This window comes from Cydia pomonella, chromosome 13, assembly GCF_033807575.1.
Source record: "Cydia pomonella isolate Wapato2018A chromosome 13, ilCydPomo1, whole genome shotgun sequence".
NCBI lineage: Eukaryota > Metazoa > Arthropoda > Insecta > Lepidoptera > Tortricidae > Cydia > Cydia pomonella.
In genome coordinates, this window is record NC_084715.1 from 3,200,332 (window position 1) to 3,212,568 (window position 12,237).

At 37.2% G+C, this 12,237-nt stretch overlaps 1 protein-coding gene across 1 annotated transcript; it reads left to right on the forward strand.

Annotated features, from left to right (window-relative positions):
• The first annotated feature begins 2,385 nt into the window (after positions 1-2,385).
• Positions 2,386-8,424, forward strand: LOC133523995 (alpha-amylase 1-like). Its single transcript, XM_061859752.1, has 9 exons — positions 2,386-2,437; positions 3,797-3,972; positions 4,328-4,479; positions 5,170-5,350; positions 5,657-5,772; positions 6,177-6,684; positions 7,197-7,397; positions 7,809-7,970; positions 8,299-8,424. The coding sequence occupies exons 2-9, from the start codon at positions 3,802-3,804 to the stop codon at positions 8,308-8,310; spliced, it is 1,503 nt and encodes a 500-aa protein (XP_061715736.1). The 5' UTR covers positions 2,386-2,437; positions 3,797-3,801; the 3' UTR covers positions 8,311-8,424.
• Positions 8,425-12,237: the final 3,813 nt, after the last annotated feature.

Sequence of the window (12,237 nt, forward strand, 5' to 3'; positions counted from 1 at the left end):
TTATTTGATTAATGATGGTGAAATGGATATTCCAATTATGTACTTCTTTTGTTTGATTTATTTGACATCTATATTTTATTCTAGAAACATTCCAGAGTAGTATTTTTTATTAAAAAAAAATGTGACGACATTCTTGTGAAATTCTCGGTTTAATTTGATCTGTATAATAATTCTATAATATTATGGAATAATATTAACATCAATAAATTTCTCTCTGATAATTACCTAAGATAATCTTTTATCTTTTAACGAGCAATTGTATATTTATATATTTCGGGGATCTCTGAAACGGCTTTAACGCTTTCGATGAAATTTGCTATAAGGGGGTTTTCGGAGGCGAAAAATCGATGTAGCTAGGTCTTATCTCTGGTAAAACGTGCATTTTTGAGTTATTATATGTTTACCGAGCAAAGCTCGGTCTCCCAGATATTTTATTATAATATTGGACCATTGCAAAAAAACGAAGTAGGTAATATAATAAAAATAAATTAGTAAACAATCTTTACATGTCTTTTGATTGTAAAACGTAGTAACTATAACTTATGAAACCGCGAGAATGCAAATATATCTTTGATTTTTAATTGAATACATAGAAGAATAATCCTATGTCGTAACAGATACATTAAAGCTTTTTTAATGATAAAGACTACATACCTACTTTATTACAAACAGCAAATTACAATGAGTTTATAAACCAAAAAGAGAAAAACAAAGAGAGACAGCAATACATTGGTTAATGTAGGGGTTCTGGGCCTAGGGCTGCGGTAGGGCTGTGTCGCGCCCGTTGTTAAGTAATAATATTATATAGCAATTACACCGTGGGCCAATAGGGTTGTTTCCAATTTTTTGAAACGCTTGTATTACGTTCTATATTAACTAAAAGTTGCCCTAAAATTCAACTTTTATACTAAAAACGGCTTTAAATATGTTAAATTAACAAAATATATTTTGACAGATGCTTTCGCGCCCAAAACGCTCTTTGAATATTGTGTGACGTCACAGTTTACGGTTTGACACATAACTACATACACACGTAGAAGATACGAACTGTCAACTGACATTTGTCATTTGTTGTTTATCGCCTAAGTGTCAACAGTGTCAATCCGAGAGTTGTGACGTCATCAGAATCTTCAATGACGTTTCGAGTTTGGTCACGTGACGTGTGCCAAAAGATATTTTAAATTCAATATTTACAAAAATATGGTCATTACAGGTCCCCTAAAAGTTGTTTAACATGTTCTTATAATCCAAAAGAATTTATTGGGATACAATTCTGCCCTGAGATTTGTAGATGGAAACAACCCTATTAAACCCGACAGATTTTAATGGTGTATTGTTGACCGCATTTAGAGATTAAAATCGTCGATCGTGTTTGAGAGATAATGATTTTTTTTTGTGAAAATTTGTTTCGGTTATAACTTAGTGAAAAACGCTTTTTTAGCTGTCAGGCTGCCACTATGTGACTTAGTTTAGACATACCAACTGACAGAAATTAAAGTTTTAAAATAAACTCGCAACTTTTATCTTTAAATAAAAAAAATCTTATTCGTTGAAATGATTTGTTTTCACTAAAGGCATTATTATGATTTAATCGTTGGCGATATTGTCAAATAGGCAAAGATACATAAAAGATTATAAGGTAACATCCAGGTTATGCAGCCACTGCACAGTTTCGGGCGTCAGGTTGATGAGATCATCTGGTTTCCCCGGGTAGGCGCGGAGAGGACATCTCCGAATGATGTGCTCCATGGTTTGGTCTTCGATGCCACAATCACAAAGCGCATAAAAATAAATAACGTGCCGTGTGTAAAAATATTTCTTTTTTGGCGAATTTGGCCAAACTTCACAAACAATTTTTGCTCCTTATGACCTCAGGAATGTGTAGTTAAAATCTGTCGGGTTTAATTAGCCCACGATGTATATGTCTAAGGTATAGATATAGTGAATAATCTTTTCCCATCGTATTTTCACGGAAACGCACGAACGTGTTTTGTTATTTCAGTCAGTCTACAAAAAGTACTGAGGTTTATTGAAGTAACATGACAAATACGAACGATTCCGAGAAAATACGATGGGAAAGGATTATTCACTACATCCTGTAGGTATATAATTGTTACCTACGTATTTGGTGTGACGTATTATCAAAAGTAATGTTCTATAAAAAGACATGTCAAGATTGTTTTCCCTTTATCTAATGATAGATGATCATTCAATACTTTCGTTATAATTATTACGTACGTACTTGATAAAATACTCGTACGAAACAATAAAAAACAATCTGTTATTGTTATTAAATAATAAAGCCCTTTTAAGCTACTTATCGAAGATCCACACTGATTAATAAGTGATTAGAGATCTATTGATTTGTGATATAAATTGAATATCTCGGAGGGTGGTCATCAGATTGGCGAGTGCCGTGTGGTATAGCAGTCTGAAAGTAAGTACGATTTTTTGTTGAAATATTATAGTAGTATTTGAAAATTACTGAGGCAGTTGATAAGAAGTTATTATGGCTAGCTAGGATCCGGCCACTAGCGTCTCCCGAGCGTCGGTGTCTAGTCAACTCTATGGTTGCTGCTTGACGCAACGTTGGCGCAACTGCGCTGCGACGCCATTTTCCACAGCGCTGACTAGACGCCGACGCTTGGGGGATACTAGTGTGGGGTGGGTCTAAGTTAATAAAAAAAATAGATAAATTAGATTCAGTCCTTAATTCACCACGTTTATTTACCAATCGTCTGAGATAATGGCGTTGAACTAAGTATACTGTTCAAAATTATTATCATAATTTATACATGGGTACAATCAAGGAATTAGATTTCAGTGCCACTTGTCATAGTGAATATTAATATGACGGTCAAGATACGGAAGGTGGAGGTTAAGGAACGAAATCTCCATGTACCAAAAAGTGTCATCAAAAAACTTTAAATAGGTGGCGCTACAATACCTAGAGTACTTGAACAAAAAAATCTAATCATAGACAGCGTAATTCACTCCGTCAATAACGCCTAGGTTCTTAGCTACTCTAGCGCTACTCTGAAGAGATTTGGAACTATTATTTATAGCTGACAGCTGGACACTTTTGCAACAGTTCTACCATAAGAGATGCCACTCCTCTTAGTTCCACACTCCATAAGTCAATAGGATATTATGTTATTGTCACTGTGACAACCTTGTCAATAATTTTGATTTCTGTTCCACTTGGTAGGTACGCGGAGGTCGTACTGCATTGTGCAACATAGTAGAAAATGTTTTTTTATTGTGATTTCAGATAAGATAAAATATATATTTATATACCAGAAAAATAGGAAACATAATTGCTTTTATAATCCACTACTATTTGGTCTCAGAATCTTGAGGGTCTTTAGTCTACTTTAATACAGTGTGTATTTTCGATTAGGCCACATAATCAAAATGTTAGTCTAGGCTTTAATGGACACACTTTCATAGGTTTTATAAAAAAAATTGATGAGTTTTATTTTTCCATATAAATTAATTCAGCAAGCAATGTATCACTACTTTATTTAAACTCAAAACGTCGCAATCGCATTGCATTTGATGACGCGACGTTACCACTGTCACAAGTTATCACGATGTGCGAAATACATTGCTGCTCGAATAAAATTCACAATTCATTATTCTGGTTAAGATTAAATTAAAATTTCCATCCGGAATCATTTCATCCCAATAAAACCAACGTCTTGTTTAAGTTTCTGCTTGTATCAAAAATACACGCAGTATAAACAAACTTTACCTACTGATGGTATAGAAAACATTAACATTTTTCCTACTTCAGGCAAGATGATGCGCCTCATCGTACTGTTGTTCGGCATGGGGCTGGCCGTGGCCTACAAGAACCCGTACTATCCCTCGGGCCGCAGCACCATGGTGCATCTTTTCGAGTGGAAGTGGGACGACATTGCAGATGAGTGCGAGAGATTTCTCGGGCCTAGGGGCTTCGGTGGTATTCAGGTAATGTAAAAGAAAAAATACAAAGAAGTTCATACGGCTTGCAGGAAGCGCCAAACTCAGATTGTAAGGGAATATAGTAATAACCTAAAAAAGCTAATACAAACGTTGCCTAATATACAGAGCATTAAATTCTTAGGATAGATACTTGGTGACACAGATACAATTGATCATCTTCAAATTGACTTGATTTTAGAGCTCAATATGTCTTGATACGAACGGCCCCACAAACGTAAATGTCCTTTAACTTTCCTAACTATTGTTGCTTTACTCTCTGATGCAACTTTTGAGGGCTAGCCGGCCTAGTCCAGTCAAAATTAAATAAGCTTAATTTGCTTTAAGAATAATAATTTTACAGATTTCCCCGCCTAATGAGAACTTGGTGATCTGGGCTGCAAACCGGCCGTGGTGGGAGCGGTACCAACCCATGTCGTATCGCCTCATCACTCGCTCCGGTAACGAGCAGCAGTTCGAAAACATGGTCCGTCGATGCAACAATGCTGGCGTCAGGTTGGTCTCTCCTCCTACGACTACAGATGTACAAGTTGCGAAAAGCTTAAAAAAAATCTCGAGAATTTCTGATGAATTCCATAGGAAATAAGGTAACTTTCCTATTGAAAACGGGATATTTGTAAGAAGATTCCGAAATTTTTCAATGTGGAAATTTAAAAATTTCGGAAAGCTGTTAATTGTTGTCAAGAAACCTTCTCATCTACGATTATCATAGTATGAAACCTACCATGATTATGTTCAACGTTTATTTCATTTGGCGGACATAATAAAACATAATAATTTGCAGACTTTAATAAAATAATGCCATAAGGCCAGATTTATCACTAAAGAGTCATTACTTCTGAACGTACATCATTGCGTCTGTTATGTGAAACCATAAAAATAATGTTTCTCCTCACCTAGTCCTTCTCAACCATCCGTTTTGCATGAATTGTTACTTTAGTCATTTAAAATGGCGTCTTACACCATTCTTTCTGGATCGGTTCCTTTTACTACTCAACCATCCGTTAAGCTATACGTGCTCAACTCTTTTCGTATTCTCCCTTTCCTATATGATTGCTGCTTCTTGTCAACTTACCTTGATAAATTTAATATCCTTACTTCAGTATTGTAAATTCTCCTCCATAATTGCTATTTCTTGGCAACTTCCTTCAACAAATTCCCTTACTTCAATATTGTAAATAACAGGATTTACGTCGACGCCATCATCAACCACATGTCAGGCACATGGAACGATAACGTTGGAACTGGTGGGAGCACAGCCAACTTCGGACAATGGCACTATCCTGGAGTTCCTTATGGCGGCAATGATTTCAACTGGCCCCACTGTGTCATTCAAGGAAATGATTATGGCTGCTGTCCGGAGAGAGTGAGTGCAACTTTATTCTAAATATTGCCATAGGTGAAGCACTGACTGTAAAATATTACTAGCTTAGAATTCCTTCTAAATTCAGGTCTGTACCTACTTATCCATATAAATCTTGGATGACTCCTAAAAATGCATCTCGTCTTTTCTCACTAAATTGATGTGTAACAAACTGGAATATATAAGCAGGGCTTTGCACACTTGCATTACGAATCCGATCGTCAAATATCAATATAACAAGTACTCGAGTTATTTACTCGACTTGACTCTTGACTTTTGGACTCGATTTATAATAATGATTGTTTTTAGGTCCGTAATTGCGAGCTATCAGGATTGAAAGATTTGAATCAGGGATCCGAGTATGTGCGTCAGATGATTGTCGGATTTATGAACAGGCTTATTGATATGGGTGTTGCCGGATTCAGGTAAACATTGCATTGTTTTCAATTATTATGCAAGTACATATTATCTAAGATCGATTTGATTGAATGTTAACTTTGGTATTTTTTTTTCTCATGCAATTTTTAAGCCGATAGTAATTAATGTTTTTTTTAATAAAGAAATACATAGGTAATAGAGATGTTAGTTACGTTTCTTAAACGTATCAGTCGAAATGTTGAATATTAAAAGTTTTTTGGTCAACATAAAGATTCCATTTCCTTCGTTGTTTTTAATAGTGTTCCGTAGGTACCTACTAACATTGATGAAATATTTTATATGTTTGCTTTTAATTTTTCCCAGTTATTAAATTCTTTTTAAATAACAAGTCAAATAAATAGTTTAACAACTAGTTCAATCAACGAGTTCAAACTCCTTATGTCGTAAACAGAATTGACGCAGCAAAACACATGTGGCCTGGCGATCTCCGCGTCATCTACGACAGGCTACACAACCTGAACACCGGTCACGGTTTTCCATCCGGCGCTCGCCCTTACATCTATCAAGAAGTCATCGATTTAGGAGGCGAGGCCATCTCGAGAGACGAATACACTGCTCTAGCTGCCGTCACAGAGTTCAAATTCGGAATGGAGCTGAGTCTCGCCTTCCAAGGCGGTAACCAACTTAGATGGCTGGTTAACTGGGGACCACAGTGGGGTTTACTAGCTCATGAAGATGCTTTGACCTTTATTGATAACCATGATAACCAGAGAGGGCATGGCGCTGGCGGTAATATCCTGACTTACAAGAACGCTAAACCGTACAAAGCCGCGATTGCATTCATGTTGGCGCATCCGTACGGCGAGCCGCAGCTGATGAGCAGTTTCGATTTCACTGATACTGAGGCTGGACCGCCGATGGACCAGTCTGGGAATATTATTTCTCCAGCTATCAATTCTGTAAGTGTTTGTAATTATTACTCCTTACTTATTTACTTACTACTTACTTTTTTGTCTCAGTGATCCAAAAATAATCTCGGCCTCCGAAACGAGAGTGTGCCACTTGTCCCGACCCTGCGAAACTTCCTACCAGTTATTCACGTGAAGCTGAAGCAAATCCTTCGTCATATTGTCTTCCCAGCGATACCTGGGCGGACCTACACTGGACGCCGACCGCTCGGTCGTCCCAATAACGCTCTCTTGAGAGCCCGATCCTATTCCATTCTCTGTAGGTGACCGAATCTATTTCTCCTTACTAGTTGTTTAATTCACGAGTAAATGGGTGACAATGCATTTATGATACCAAATAGCATATAATTGGTCATGTGAACTCTGTGATAAAACAACGCAAGCTAATTTTGTTTGGGTTTGTTACAATTCCACCAATGAGTATTAGTCGTCTGTTAAAAGAAAAGAACAGATAGCGATGAAATGCAATAAGAAAAGTTTGACCAAAAACTTATATTATTTAGGACGGCACTTGTGGAAACGGTTGGATCTGCGAGCACCGCTGGCGCCAAATCTTCTCGATGGTTGACTTCAGAAACGTTGCTGGTAACACTGGCCTCAACGATTGGTGGGACAACGGTAGCAACCAGATTGCCTTCTGCCGTGGTGGACAGGCTTTCATCGCATTCAACAATGATAATTGGGATTTGAACGAGAGTCTACAGGTAAATCATAAAATCTAATTGTTTTCATGAAACCTACCTGATAGTAAACTTTAGAAACATAGCCATTAACAACTGTGAGCAATCAGTCAGTTTTTCTACAGTAACAAATACAGCGTGAGCCAAAGTCTGCAGGATCTACAAATGTTAAAACTTTGAGAAATTAAACCGCGAAATCACTAAGAAACATTTTTAGCGCATTGTAACAAACACACGCCTCATTAGTAAGAGAGCTATATATATATATAATAATTAATTACTGCTGTGTCGCTACGACCCGAAGTAGATTGTGGCCTCCGACACCAAAGACCGCCATGCTTCTGTATTCAAAGCTGTTTCTCTCCAATCGACGGTACTGAGTCCGCTACGGTCTTTTTGCAGTTCATCGAAATTCACAATCATTTGTATTTACAGACATGCTTACCAGCGGGCACCTATTGTGATGTGATCAGCGGCTCAAAGAACGGCAACAGCTGCACGGGCAAATCCGTGACGGTTGGCAATGATGGGCGCGCTAACATCTACATCGCGACGCATGAGTTGGATATGATGCTGGCCATTCACAGAGGAGATAATGTACGTATAAAATACTGTAGCAGTTTGTAAAGTATTAGTGTAACATTACCATAATATTAAGTTATTGTATCGAGCGTACTAAAATTCTATGCTATGCTCTTTTGGACGGCCAGTTCAAATCGTGTTCGTGGGATTTCAATCGATTGAAGAAGTATTTCATAAGTGTCTTTCACAAACTAAGTCTCATTAAAATTGAAAAACAAATTTTTGGTGACAAGATATGAAAAAATAGATCCATTTAATGCTGATATCGATTAAAATATACCTAGGTGTCGTGCTAGAATTATGAATTCGATTTAATGATTTTAAATTTTTTCTTTTTTTCCAGTCGAGGCTGTAAAAAATATCGCAAGATAATCATCAGAGGACCTTAACCAAAAACTCGTTTATTTTGGTTTAGTATTTACCTAATAATGTTTTTTGTTGTTAAATAAAATTAATATTTCAGAAAGAATTGTTTGCCTACTTACTCTTTATACCTAGTAAAATATTGTTTTACACCACACCAGCTCTTTTTATTCATCAAACACTGAAGAGAAAGTTGCAATTTATCCACAAGAGTTAGATGCAAAATACGATATGGATTAGAGATATATATGTCAGTGTCATCATGTATCTTGAAACAAAAACGTTACTTTTGACACTGACATATCCAATCCATATCGTATCTTAAAGTTCGCGCGGCGCGGCGAGCGATGAATCAAGGCCTTTCGTACATTTGGTCGGTCGCATTGTATAAATGGCCTTAATTTGCTGCTCGCCGCGCCGCGCGCCGCTTACGCCTAGTCCGCGGTCTTAGTGTTATGGCACAACATTATACGGCCAAGCCACATATTTTGACTAAGGTGTAGAGTTTGAGAAGTTAGGGCTTGTAGAGTTAGAAGCTTGACTCTACATGAGATATGATAACTTTTTGTCAGTGCGAGTCTTATGGTTTCGCTTTGCTCGTCTTGGCGGGGGCACTACCGTGCACCCCATATTAAGAAAATTTAAGTGTTTATATGGAATTGTTACAAGTTTAAATCAAGGGTACATACCATGGAAAAAATCACAAGGAGACTAGTCCTTAATATTTGCAAGGACAAAACAAAAGTTAAAGATGACTCTATAGAAAAAAAAGAAAACGGTAAATAAAATTATTTAGACGGATTATATCGGGTATAATGAATTTAAAATACACCTCGACGTTTCGAACCCCTTACAGCGTTCGTAGTCAATGGGTGACTGAGATAAAATATTCAACTCTGTTAAAAATACAGTGTACTACCCACAGACAGAAACACAAGATGGCAGAAATGCCTCGTTCAGAAATGCCTACTGTATAACGCTTCAACTGTTGTTTACTCTGAGAGTACGTCTGAATGTCTGTCAAGTTATACCAGTTTGACAGCACTGGCTTCCCTCGAATGCGACTGACCCAAGTCAGTGTTATAGATTATGCGCCGAGTACTAAAGTAACGATACGGGAGCCGTTTTGCGTCACCTAGTAGTCGGTAGATCGTAACTAGTGAGCCGGGAATCCGTCAACACCAGTAACTAATCTGCTGAAGAAAGATAACATACAAAATCAGCAAGCCTACTTATGAAATCTGAGCCGAACAGTCGTTAGCGTGTTCTAACTCGACGCCTGCGCCATCTATTGGTGGTGTATGAAAGTTTCCGTAGGTGTAGTTGCGCTACTCGGTGCAGGATGGTGTTACTGGTACATCGTTCTAGGTGATAGGCGACTGACCCAAGTCAGTGTTAGTGGAATGTACAAGATAGGGTAAATCGTCTAGCAGGCCTTGTGAGTATATATAAAGGTCGTCGGCATGGAGATGATAATAAGATAGGAGATTAGAAGTAATAGAATTAATGAAAATAGACGACTTTAACCCGTTGCCGACGACCATCCATATAGCTATGGAACCACTCTATTGCTGCAGGAGAAACATTGAGTGTGCGTGAGTGAGTGCATAGTAGGTTTTACCATCTCGTGGGCTGCATTGGAAGCGTAAACTTCACATTTAGGCCGGCGCCCCACTGCAGCGCACGCTATGTACACGACCCACGTTCCTATACAAAATTTCGTGGGCTTGCCCACGGTTTGTATTAAAACGTGGGCCGTGGATGTAGCGTGCGCAGCAGTGGGGCGCCGGCCTTACACCTCGCGCCACAAATCTGACCTCTCCTGTGCTGCCCCATACAGTTTATAGATAGATAGATTAATAATTTATTGCCACAACATGGTTAAATTACAATTATTTTTACACACTTAAGCTACTTATATTTAACCTAGAAATGATACCTACGTATAAAATTAAGATCCAATTATATCTGCCTATGTGACAATTGGACAGTCTCAGCTATGTGCTGGAAGCCCCGCCTTTACGGCGCGGTTTCAGCGCAGCCTGCCCGAATAGGGTTGTTTCCATTTTTTTGATACGCTTGTATTACGTTCTATATTAACTAAAAGTTGCCCTAAAATTCAACTTTTATACTAAAAACGGCTTTAAATATGTTAAATTAACAAAATATATTTTGACAGATGCTTTCGCGCCCAAAACGCTCTTTGAAAATTGTGTGACGTCACAGTTTACGGTTTGACACATAACTACATACACACGTAGAAGATACGAACTGTCAACTGACATTTGTTGTTTATCGCCTAACTGTCAACAGTGTCAATCCGAGAGTTGTGATGTCATCAAAATCTTCAAAGACGTTTCGAGTTTGGTCACGTGACGTGTGCCAAAAGATATTTTAAATTCAATATTTACAAAAATATGGTCATTACAGGTCCCCTAAAAGTAGTTTAACATGTTCTTATAATCCAAAAGAATTTATTAGGATACAATTCTGCCCTAAGATTTGTAGATGGAAACAACCCTATTGAGGCACAAGACGACTGCTAGGTACATACTTATGAATATTACTTTTTTTATTTACAGAATTAACTTACACTTAATTTAAATAGAATATAAAGCGAAAATTTAATTACAAAAAAAGAGACAATAATAAGTAGCTAGTAAAATTATTTCGGTAGGTACACTGAATATGGAGTATTAAAGTCAATTTGCCTTTTAAGCAACACGGTTTTCAGTTTGTCTTTAAACAATGTTTGGGACATGTTAAGACGAAGAGGTGGGGGAAGGTTGTTCCATATTTTCGCTGCACTGACTTTCAATCCGCCTCTACATCCCTTGGTTTTGTGTCTAAGAATGGCTGCCTTGTTAAATATTTTGCTACGTGTATTAAAATGGTGTTGATCTTTTGCCCATGCAATTTTCTCAAACAAATATTCAGGCATTTTTGTGTGTACAACTTTGTGCACGCTCCCTATACTGAGATGTCCACACCATCCAAGACTGGTCTCACAGTCCTGTCTTGCTTATTCCTCTATCGTAGAACAAGATTATTATTGAATAGAAACTCGCTCGACGAGCATATCTTCCTACGTAAGTTACACGCGCCACTAGCTGTTATTCAAAGTACCTAAAATACACTAATATGTATAAACAAATTAACTATTAATTCGTTTAACCTTATCAAAATACATCAAGTAATCAAAATAGCATATTTACCCATTGATCAAAATGTTATTGCTGATAAGAATATACTAATTAATAGTTCTTGTCGAAATCCGTGATCAGCGAGTAGATATGACTATACGTATAATATTTTCAAGTCGATAAGTACTGACAGAGACAAACAAATGAAAAGAATCAATCATACTAATACCACAAGCAAGTGTGAATTTTTAAAGAATACTCGAGAAAATTGTATACGTGATATGAAAATATTCTAGATCTTATCATTACGTATAATTATTCTTTTAAAATAAGAGCCGCTATATTTCAATATTCCTCTGAGATTTCCACGTTACAGACTGAGCCTAGTGTAGGGATCATTGTACAGTCACCATCAGATTTATCGGAGTGGCCAAGGTGCTCACTAATATCTGAACATAATAATAGGAAATTATATTGTGTGCCCTTACACTTAGTTACACCTTACTGTATTATGAACATGACTACAATGAAATAAAGAATAAAGAACACGCTTCTATTGTCGAAGCGTTAGAGTGCGTATTCAGATATTTGTGAGCGCCTTTGCCGCTCCGATATATTTGATGGCGACTGTACCTACTGCTTATCGTGTAATGCAAATTTCTTGAAATACATATATTTTAAATTAATTAAATTAAACAGCTAACTATAGGTAATGCACCTTGAAGTACGATATTTATGGTTGTTAAGAGGAAATAGTTGAGCCCCTTGTGGCATTA

Excerpts from the sequence above, each read along its gene's own strand:
- LOC133523995 (XM_061859752.1), top strand. The coding sequence starts at position 3,802 with ATGATGCGCCTCATCGTACTGTTGTTCGGCATGGGGCTGGCCGTGGCC. Across the intron at positions 5,351-5,656 it reads ATGGCTGCTGTCCGGAGAGA|GTCCGTAATTGCGAGCTATC; the intron begins GTGAGTGCAACT and ends GATTGTTTTTAG. Across the intron at positions 7,398-7,808 it reads ATTTGAACGAGAGTCTACAG|ACATGCTTACCAGCGGGCAC; the intron begins GTAAATCATAAA and ends TTGTATTTACAG.